At 42.5% G+C, this 11,114-nt stretch overlaps 3 protein-coding genes across 4 annotated transcripts; 1 reads left to right on the top strand and 2 right to left on the bottom strand.

Moving 5' to 3' along the window:
* Positions 1 to 1,092: 1,092 nt before the first annotated feature.
* LOC128298725 (uncharacterized) lies at positions 1,093 to 2,168 on the bottom strand. Its single transcript, XM_053034499.1, has 3 exons — positions 1,393 to 2,168; positions 1,163 to 1,327; positions 1,093 to 1,096 (listed from the first exon to the last, which is right to left on the bottom strand). Exons 1-3 carry the CDS (start codon positions 2,166 to 2,168, stop codon positions 1,093 to 1,095), a joined length of 945 nt encoding a protein of 314 aa, XP_052890459.1.
* A 1,291-nt stretch (positions 2,169 to 3,459) lies between these two features.
* LOC128297915 (uncharacterized) lies at positions 3,460 to 5,007 on the top strand. Its single transcript, XM_053033630.1, has 3 exons — positions 3,460 to 3,587; positions 3,663 to 4,709; positions 4,778 to 5,007. The coding sequence occupies exons 1-3, from the start codon at positions 3,530 to 3,532 to the stop codon at positions 4,906 to 4,908; spliced, it is 1,236 nt and encodes a 411-aa protein (XP_052889590.1). The 5' UTR covers positions 3,460 to 3,529; the 3' UTR covers positions 4,909 to 5,007.
* Positions 5,008 to 5,204: 197 nt separating this feature from the next.
* Positions 5,205 to 9,882, bottom strand: LOC128309443 (WD repeat-containing protein 20). Of its 2 annotated transcripts, none has more exons than XM_053045833.1 (5): positions 9,032 to 9,882; positions 8,251 to 8,433; positions 7,352 to 8,181; positions 5,681 to 6,752; positions 5,205 to 5,420 (listed from the first exon to the last, which is right to left on the bottom strand). In XM_053045833.1, exons 1-5 carry the CDS (start codon positions 9,434 to 9,436, stop codon positions 5,361 to 5,363), a joined length of 2,550 nt encoding a protein of 849 aa, XP_052901793.1. In that variant the 5' UTR covers positions 9,437 to 9,882; the 3' UTR covers positions 5,205 to 5,360. The 2 variants fall into 2 exon arrangements, with proteins under 2 accessions (XP_052901793.1, XP_052901794.1); XM_053045834.1 differs by having other exon boundaries at positions 5,205 to 5,408.
* Positions 9,883 to 11,114: the final 1,232 nt, after the last annotated feature.

Raw genomic sequence — 11,114 nt, 5'->3', positions numbered from 1 at the left:
GAATGAAACTATTTTTTAAATCACTAGCTAATCGACCCAGTTACAGAGCTCCGGGCTGATGTAAACGAAAACTCGAATGATGTTTTCTTCCCAATAAGTAAACGTTGTTAATTTTATTTCATTAAGTTTAATCAGTTGTAACATTTTTCATCTCGGGAGACCTTAGGTATCATAAAAAAAAACTATTCCAAAAGCAATTGCAGATAAGGGATCATAGAAGGCGTTGAAAGTTTAAAGTAGAGATGTGAAATCAAAAATGTTCCACACAAAATAATGATCCATGGGTGTGGGAATAATGTTACCATGGAAACGTTATGCGTCGCTACGAACTAAAATTTGTATATTAACTTTTCCGGTGCTGCAACCATTTTGCGGCCTCTGTTTCCTCTAAACCGTTCACGGCCAAAAGCAGTTGTTAGCCAGTCCAATGTCCAGACCTTTCTTGAGGACGCCTCAATTAACATTAGCACTCCATCCCAATTTGAGGCTATCACACTTCTTTGTTCAGGTAGATGACCTGATAGGATTTTACGAACTGGGTCGTCCGGTGACATTCTAATAACATGACTATATGCAGGGCCAAAAGTCCTCCTAAACATTTTCCTCTCGAGCACAGTTGAGTTTCATCAGTCTTGAATAAAGTCCTTGGCGCAGAGGTGGATGTAACTACTGATATTATATAAGTTCTACATAGGCTCAGCATTGATCGACGCCACAGGTGTTTTGAGAACAGGGGTTTCTGCAGACTGTAAAAAAGATCGATAGATCCAGCACTTTAGCACGTTTCTCAACGCGAACCTTTATTTTTGGGCTTATTAAATCTCGTTACCGTCCTGCAACTTTCAGGCGGGTAACAGTGTGTGTCATCAGCGTATTCCAGGATGTTTATTGACCTACAGAAGATGGTCAACGAAATTTCCAACTTTGGAGGGATGGTTAATATGAAGAAAGAAATCAATGTTATATTTGGTAAAGATCGAATTGCTAACATGAAAAAAGATATGCATAATAGCACAATTTAGTAAGTCCCTGTAAGCTTGTTAGGTTGCACGCCGTTCACCTGAATATATGATATGCTTTTATTGGTTGATTTTACCTGGAACAAAGAAAAAAATGGATTAATTTCTGTTTGTTGCTCCCGATCTTATGTATTCGTACATACTTAGAATCCATGCCATCCTCGGCGCACGACAGACAACGTTCTTCGATTTGGTCAGTGTTTATTTGCATCGCGTCGCTTGATAGTATTTCACACACTCGATCTTTTATACGACCCATGGACGTGGTAGAATCGATCGCAGAAAAATCTTTGTTTACCTGGAACACACTGGAACAAAGAAAAAATGGATTAATTTTTGTTTGTTGCTCCCGATCTTATGTATTCGTACATACTTAGAATCCATGCTTTTCTCGGCACTTGGTGTAGGTGGTTTCTGTGCTTGGTACGGTGATATGCAGGAACTGGGTTGTATGTCGTTCTGGAATCTACAATAATCCCCTGTGCTATATTTTTTGTTCAAATAGTCACTGTCGAACCGCAACGATGGCCATATCAAATTTGTTCGCTGTTCGCTCGGAATCCTGTACTCTCGAGTTAGTTGCTCTAGTACATCTGGCACCCGTAGTAGCCAGCCGCCCTTCTGGGATGAATGATGTTTTAGTCGATACAAAAATCTTCTGTCTGCATCCTCATGTACCCGCTGGCATCTTGATATGTAGGTGGGTAGCTTGCCCAACTTGCGTGTCCAGTTATTGCCGAACCTTTCCTTCAAAACAGTCACTACCTTTTCCTTATGTTCGTGAACTAGATTGTGACGTGTCATATCGACGAAGAACATCTGTTTGATACCTCCATCGGCAAGCTTATGCTGGTACAATCTTAGTTCCTGTTCACTGGTGATTGGCACTTTGAGCGCAAGGCGGAACATGCCTTGAGCGTAACGCGTGTCAAATCGTATTGCTTCAATATATTTACGGATTCTAGGATTTCTTGGCTTTGTAACAAAATCTTCATAGATTTGGGCTGCATAATTTTGTGCGACAGTTTCACTATATTGTGGAAGCATTTGTTCCAAAACTACCATTATGTTGGTGTGGAGGAAGAACAGTTCCCGAGCATACGAATTTGTTACCATCGACTGTCTCGATCTTTTCGGTGTATTCTCCATACTGTTTTATGACTTATTTATGCAAGAATATTCACGAACAGGAGAAAATAGTTTCGATTAATAACAAGCAATCACGAAATCCGTTAAAATTGAAACTTTGAGCGCCAATGTTGACAACCTAGTGCACGGTGAGAATTGATCGGTCATCCGCATTGCTTGCAGTGAATTTGCAAGAATGAATCTAAAACCGACTGTTGGATTGCAGTGGAAACCGCGTATTTCGTGCTTTGAACAGTTGTCTCTGTGCTGATGATTATTCTCCTAATTGGGTTACTAGACCTGTACGATACTGCCACACGATTTTTTGGTCTATCTGTCAAATCGGACTCTGGCAGGGCGATTGACAGATAGATGCAGACCGCTAGTGAAATAACGCAAGATTTTGCAAAAATGAGTTGTAATATTACGTTCCTTTTTATTCAATAAAAATACATTAAACTAAAAATTTGCAACTTGCACATTAGCTACCATGTAGCCGTGAATTTTTTAATGTTTTATTTGTCCAATCTTAATGCAAAGGTTAAAAATGGGATGGGATGGTTGCATGACGGTGCTTGAACTTCCGTACTTGAACGATAATCAACTATTTTAAGCTAATAAGTGGGTACTACAATAACCAAGATTTATTTTAATTCAAACTGATAATGATTGCTTTCAAATTCTACAAATCAATGCTGAGCCTATGTAGAACTTATATAGTATCAGTAGTTACATCCGCCTCTGCGCCAAGGACTTTATTCAAGGCTGATGAAACTCTCTCAACTGTGCTCGAGAGGAAAATGTATAGGAGGACTTTTGGCCCTGCATATAGTCATGTTATTAGAATGTCACCGGACGACCCAGTTCGTAAAATCCTATCAGGTCATCTACATGAACAAAGGAAGTGTGATAGCACCAAATTGGGATGGAGTGCTAATGCTCCATGCTAATTAAGGCGTCCTCCAGAAAGGTCTGGATATTGGACTGGCTAACAACTGCTTTTGGCCGTGAACGGTTTAGAGGAAATCGAGGCCGCAAAATGGTTGCAGCACCGGGAAAACAATCATTATGAATTTTAATTTAAAAAAATCTTGGTTATTGTAGTTTCAACTAATTTACTTAAAAATAGTTAATTATGGTATCGAATAAAAAAGAACGTAATATTTTTTTATACATTGTTAATGCATGACAGTACAAATCAGTTTTGCAAAATCTTGGGTTATTTCACTGGCGGTCTGCATCTATCTGTCAATCACCCTGCCAGAGTCCGATTTGACAGATAGACCAAAAAATCGTGTAGCAGTATCGTACAGCTCTAATAACCCCATAAGCGAAACCTGGAAAGTTATGTTATTTTACGTTATTGTAATCAAATTTGTAAAATGAGCAGCCGTAAAAGTAGACTGAGTCTAACGAAAGATCCTCACAAGGATAAAGATGGTAAGAATGTGCGGTGCTCATGTTTTTACGTATTATTTTTTCAATTGTGTTTTATCCATCGATCTTTCGTCGCAGTGAAAACACCGAATGCGCGGCGTACATTGGCACGCACATCCAAGGGCAAAATAAGCCCCGAATCGCAAAGGATTGATGAAAGTTATGAAGTGTCTCCGTCGCAGAGTAGCGACTACTCGCCCATGGTACCATCGACGCAGGACAATTCTTTTCACGCCATCAATGGTGTGTCGTGGGAATGGAACAGCCCGCAGCGGTTGCGAGACCAGCAACAACTAAAGACTGCCGCTGCCAACAACTACAAACACAATCCTTCACTCAGGTCAAAATATTCCGATTTACCGGACAAGGTGCTGAACAAAAAACCGACCGGATTTAACAAATTCATCTCGAAGCTAAATCTTCTAATGGAAAAGGAGAATCTCGTCGTAGATCAATTGGATGCGGGCGTATCTGAACAGACCCAGCAATCCACGACAAATCTTCTGATGGAAAGGGAGAATGTTGCGAAGGATCAATTTAACACAGCCATATCTGAACCAATCCAACATTCCGACCTTCCTGACGAATCCTGTTTCATCGATGAGTTTTTCGTTGCAAGCGTTGTAGAGCAAAACTCACCAACCGCTAAAAGTGAGGACAGTGATGATGATATCTTCCAAAAACACTCCAAAAACATTGAAACTCCCGTTAAGAAGAGTGCCCCAATCGGTACTGATCTTGATGATTCTAAACTGGACTTTTTGTTAATTGAAGCAAGTCAAACAATAGAGCAACGTTTAACCAATCCACCTTCATCTCCCCCACGGGCAGTGACGCCTTCACTGCCGCAAATACAGCAAGAGCTTGTTCCAGGACCAAAATCAATCCCATCCCGGCTTTCTATTCCAATTGAGATGAATGATTCGGACATGGATGGGTTTCTGATACAGGCATCACTGATGATTGAAGAAAAGTTGAGCGATAGTTCACAGGATAGTTCAGCTTTGAACAGTAACGCCCAACAAACAGGGAATCGTCCAACTTCTGGTATTACCACCTATGCTCAAGCTGCGGTTCCGCCAAAGGACAAACGGGACACAGTAACTGCAACTTCTACTACTAAAGGTAAAGTAATTGCACCTTTTAAGAACATGGAACAAATTAATTTCCTGTCTGGTTGGTGTTATTTTAAGGTTCAACGAGCGAGACGATGTCACAGGAAGAACTCAAAGCACTCATCGGGAAGAAGCGACAGGAAGCGCTACGACGATTGCAAACGAATCGATTGAAAAGAGGCATAAAAGGCACAAACTCTCACGGATAGCAGTGGACCGAATGATGCAGGATTTTTAAAATCTGTTATAAATAATGATATAATATATAGTATATAATACGTCCTTACGTCCGTAAGGAAGCGTGGACATGTCTTAACATCGGTGTACTTTTTGTTTCTCCTTTTTGGAAACTCTGAGTTCAGCAGTGATGTCTAACTCCTGCTGACTCCCGCTTCTCTTCTTAATATCCACTTGTCTGATCATAAGACGAACAGACGAAGTTCGACGCGACACACAGGGAACTAAGCTTACTCAAAGTAAAGAAAACAGATCGATTTGGTTACGTACTTATCCTTTACTTATTCGTACGGATATTAAAATGTTTGTGTCTTGTTTTTATTCCGCAACATAAAGAACATGTAATAGGATTTTCCTTACTTTTGGATGGCTAGGAGAGAAGGGGAAGGTTTTGTTGTGAACATTCAATATTAACTTAAAATATTTACACTACCGTTCCCCCTGGAGGTGCCGAAGGTGTTGAAGATAAATGCTGTGGAATATTCTACCGACCAGGCCCGTGGTGGAATGCAAACAAGGAATTATGATGGGAACCGATTTGTATGTTGCGTCGAATTTCGCGTTGCGTTGAGATACGTGATGAAATGAAGGCGTCATGTTGGTGATGAGCAGAGGAGAAACAGAAAATGAAAAAGAAACAAACAAAATGAACATTACCCATTCACATCACTTGGGTCCACCTCTTTAAAACTCGGTCGGACGAACCGCTGCCCGTAAGATGGATGCGGACGAAGAGTTACTTACAACAAAGCCTGGTCGAGCCCACGTGTACACGAACCCATCCTGGCACGCGGTCAGAAAGCAGTCCTCACGGAAGATCAATGCCGTCAACCGTTCGTGGGCTATCTTTTTACAGATCAGCGGCTCTAATACTGGACAGTCGTCAAAGCGGGGACAGGCCGGCGTACCAATCAGCTTCATTGGATCGTATGACGAAACGATACGTCCACAGGGCGCAAAGCCACCGGATCCGATCGCACCACCGCCGCCCGATCCTTTACTCTTCGTCAACGACGACGTCATGATGGAGGTGAACGCGCTCGACATGCCGCCACCGCCGCCCGATAGCGAACCAGACACCGATTGGTTGTTATTACTTATAATGCTGCTGTTTAGAACATGATGATTGTTATTAAGATTATTGCTATTGCTGTTGCTGCTAAAACTTTTGCTGCCGAGCGCGATGATGCTGCGCTTGCTGTTGCTGCCACCGCCGGCCGTACCCTTGCTGCTCGACTTACTGTCATTCTTATCACAGCTGCTGCCGCTGCCACTGCTGGTGCTGCTTGTTCCGCTGCCACCACTGCCGAAGCTTAAACTTGTCAAACGTTGCGTTATGGAGTTAAATGTGCTGCTGCTGGAATGCTGCTGCTGCGTGCCACCACCAGCACCTCCACTATCGCCGTTTCCGCCCTTGGATTTTTTACCACCCGAGGACATTTTGCCACCACCAACGTTGGTGGTCGCGTTGGTGACCGGTGTCGTCGTTTCGGTCTCACCAGCATTGCTGTTCGCTGCAGATCGCTTAACAGTTTTACTATCGACCGATTCCTTATCACTGCTACTGTCGCTATTAGCTTTATCATCACAATTCATATTAGCGTAAGTGCTACTACTGCTAGTGGGTTTGATGCTGCCGCTATACAAACTATTATTTCCAATTGCGCCTAATGTAGGGGGGATTATCTGTTGTTTAAAGCTAGCATTATCAACTACATCCTCCGTTGGTTTGTTGCCTTTGGTGGGGCCATACTTATCCAACATGCCCGCCACACTTTCACTCTCCCCGTTGGACAGCCCGTTTACCATCACTTCCCTGTGCAAATGTGAGGAGAAACAGTTGAAACAATGAATGCAGCAATCAGTAAAGGTTTAGCAAATAGATAAGGCACGATGGTACAGGGTTTTCGCAACACAATAGAATACGAACAAACTTTCACTACACAACCATCAGCCGAATAAGATAATTTTGGAGGTTTTAAACAGATTATCTGGAATCAAAGTCTCGCTATGTCATACCAACAACAATCGGTGGGTTATAGCTGAAACACAAACGACTTTACTGACATTACAAAGTTAAATACTGATGCAGTCAATCTTCAAGAGTTAAACTGTGGGAGGCTTATAAAATCAACTGTTTTACATGATTTGAAAACTTATGATGTACAAAGGAATGTTCAGTAACACCTCATTACTGAAACGTAATTGCTGGCAATAGCACATTACAAACCTGCTTATATTTAATCAAATTTGGGTTCATAAATAAAATCTGCTTAACACCAGAACTTAACGTGAATAGTCGCTAAACTGTGCACGTTTATCAATATCTTATTTACCGAGTCACCTAAGTTGATTTGTGCTTCAGTATCGTATCTACTGCGAAAACCCTGTAGCTGTTGTCTCCTTGTTACTTACTTTTTGCCCGTATGGTTAGCTGATTTGACAACACGGCCAAACGATTGCCTCAGCACATCCTCCGTTATGTCCCACAGACATATCTGAGTATCTTGGCTAACTGAGCCGAGCCGGTAGCACGTGGCCAGCCGATTCTGTGCGGCAGCCAACTTGTCAGTGCAACCGGACTGTTTCGTTGTCGAATGTGCCGTACCGTCCGGAATACAGTACCCCCCAGTACCGTGATGGTGATGGTTACGCTGCTCACCGAGTGATACTTCCTCATCGGACATATCGTCACCCTCGAGTGCACTGCTGTACGAGGTGGTGTACGGATCGAACGCTACGACTGATACCCACGAACGATGGCCCTGACCGCGGGCGACCACTCGCTGTTCGTGCAGTGAAAACACTGTCACCAGATCGTCCTCACCACCCACCACGACGTACTTGCCGTCCGGGCTCCAGCACACACACAGAAAGCCACCGAAGTATGACCGCGCTATCCCGATCAACTCCATGTGCTCGTAGTGGAAGATGCGCAAAAATCCGTCCTGCGACACGACCGCCAGATGCTGACCGCATGGCGAAAAGCAAAACTCGTTGATGCTCGCATTCTCGTGCTGGCCAAAGCACCATTTGTAAAGCGGGTTTTTCGTTGCCTTCGATTTGCTAGCCAGCACCACATAACCGTCGCCGGCCTTACACGGCTGGTAAGTCGGAGTGGCCGGTGTGCAGGGTAGCTCCTCGTTATACAGATATATACAGCCACTTGCGTGCGAAACCAAAAACTGATTCTGAGATCCCGGTATCCACTTTAAGCAGGTAACTTTAGTTTTGTCGATATTTCTCTGGAAAAGGCAAATATCAGGGTTTTCGTTATAGTAACTGAAAGATGATCTATTTTGGATGAAAATTACCTCTTCGTTGAATAATTTTCCCTGTTCCCGGCGACCTGGATGGACCAACTGTATCTGTCCGGTACTGAAACCCACCAGCAGCGGTGCGCCTTCGCATGTTGCCGCCGTTGCGTTAAAGTCATGGCAACTAGGCGAGGTTCCTTTGTAGAGCTTCTTATCGATAGGCTTATTGAGGTCCGTTGCCTGCGTGATGGAAGCGGGAATATAAGGTAGGTAGAAAAGGGCATAGGAAAATTAAGAAATTGAAGATAGAATGTAAAAAACTTTTGGTAGAACAAAAAAAGGCGAGCTAGAAAAAAGAACTGACTGTACGCAGTCATTCAATTAATTTAAATAAAGAACCGGCTTTTCAAGGGCATCCAAGCGGAAAATTTGAAGCACATAATAGCATGAACACACATTTTACAGCCTGCCTATCGACATCGATTTCCCAGAGGAATATTCCCTACCGTTAGAGGGGCTGCCCATTTAAAAAAAACAGTTGCATTATGTCATCCATATCTTACGATTTTGATAAGAGGAAATAGCAATAACAACAAACAACAACATTATCTCACGGCGGACGGTTTCACACGGGGATACACCCCATAGGGCTCATCGGACTTTTCGTCGTAGCACACTGGAAAATTTTGGCAAACAAAGGCGTGAACTGGCTAGGACTGTTTATATTTAACATGTTTTTGTGTTTGTTCCATTTTCATTACCCGTTCTTACTTATTAAAGCGATTTTGACCAACTGACCAATCCACTGTATACATTACCAAGCACACGTAAAATTTACCTTTTTCGCACCCCGGTACGAGTAGACGTACAGTTCCTTGCCATAATTGAAACATATCCGATCGCCCCCGACCGGTATACTGTATCCGGATGCCGTTTGATGTTCCAGGCCATTGGCAAAGGATTGCTGCTTCGGCAGGGTGACACTATTGCTGACGCTGGTGCTGTTGGTACTGTTGGTGGTCGCTCCGGCCAGCTGACCACCACCGCCACCGATGGGTGGGGGCGGTGGCAATGGCAATGACACGATCGACACGCGCACCTGGGGACTGCTCTGATTGTTCTGATACCCGACACGATTGGGCCGCGAGTATTCCGACAGTGTCATTAATCTGTACTCTCCTTCGCGTGTGGCAAATTGCGTTTTCAAATCATCTTTTCCGCTGGTGTCTAATTGCACAGCCATCTTCGGTACCGCGACTCAGGCTTGCATAAAGAGGGTGAATGTCGTCTCCACACAACTACGGCAACGTAACGAGGCAGAACCGCGCGCGCGAGAACACTTATTTTACCATTGCCGATCGATCATAAACAAATGTTTCTTGAGGAATTAAATACATTTTCGTCCCATCGGCACATACTTTTGGATACGTCAAACGTTATTTGATTACTTAATATCGGGAGCACACACCACTCACTGACAGCTGCGGTACGGGCAGTGGTGGCAGGCGGGCACGAATTCACCGATTAATCCCACCAGCGCGAGTCTCGTTGTCGCACGAAACATTTTTGCAACTACGTTTTGTAGCCCGACCTCTACAGCTAGTTAACGTAATTAAGTGTACTTTTGATTGATGAATTCCTGTCTTGCTGCTGCTGTTGCTGCTGCTGTAAGCACCCTCCTTCGTGTGCTTCTTCTTGTGTCGTTATGATTTTTCGCTGTCAGTGGCAATGCTCAGGCTGTATCATTATCGGACATTTGACAGCTGGATGTACAAATCAGAATCGATTGTCAAGTTTTGGCACGTAATGCACTAGACGCAACGAGCTGTTTGCATTTTTACCTGTAATTTCCATAAACTCCTTCTATCCAATTGCCATCCATTCATCCCACTCGATCCGTTTTCTTCGCTCTTTTATATAAATCATTTTTAATCCGCTTATGTGTGGGTTCATACATTATGCACTAAAATTTGTCATAGAAAGTCTCACCGCAAATCCTAAACCGCAAAAATGAATAAGGTTTGAGATTCATAAATGAGCAGGACTTCACCTATGGCATACACAGGGAAGTCAAAAATCTTTCTCGGATCCGGTGCCCACCCTTTTTTTCTTGCTTTACACGCAATTTGAGACTTAGGTATTCCATTCATTCAAAAGTTGCCCCGTGTTCACTGCTCAGTTCCTTTAGCACGAGCGATTCTATCACCTTTTATTTATTACAGGTTATTTGTTATTGTTATTTCTGCTCATTTATAACTGCTGGTCACAGTACTAATTTGAAACACTCAAATTGGTGGTAATTAAAATATGATTTTTAAACTTTGGTTTAGATCACATTCGGAACCATTTACGAAATGTCATCGTTTTGATATCTTGAAATTATGTAATATTAAATGACGTTTCGTAGTTTGACATATGCTTACCATGGGGATTTTCTTATTTGAATTGGCGGTTTGAGTTGTTTTGTTTTAATCGCCGATGGACTCTTGTTATTACTAGTTGATGCAGTAAAACTTCAGAAATTTGTCAACTGTGATTTTCAAGCAACTTTTATGACCCAACGAAACCCTATATAGAGGTGATTGGTTTAACAAATATAAAAAAAAAATATTCAAAATTGCTATCAAACCTTCAATGTACAATAACTGATTGAAAACTTGTCGCAATAGAAGTGCGCGAAAAATCAAATCAAACCAAGACGATCGAATCAGAACAAATGAGCAAACACTGCCCATTGATCCCCAGCTTCATTCAAAGCATTAGTTCTATGTTGAATGATTTATTATCAGATTTATTTTTGCTCTTTTTTTGTTCCTCTCTAGTGGCTTTTTGTATATAAAAATTACATTTTCCAATTTTATTGTTTTTTTCGTTTAGTTTTGTGTTACTTTTTTGTTTTATTATGTACAACTTCGCTACCA

This window comes from Anopheles moucheti, chromosome 2, assembly GCF_943734755.1.
Source record: "Anopheles moucheti chromosome 2, idAnoMoucSN_F20_07, whole genome shotgun sequence".
Lineage (NCBI taxonomy): Eukaryota > Metazoa > Arthropoda > Insecta > Diptera > Culicidae > Anopheles > Anopheles moucheti.
This window is presented reverse-complemented; position numbering and strand designations above follow the sequence as displayed.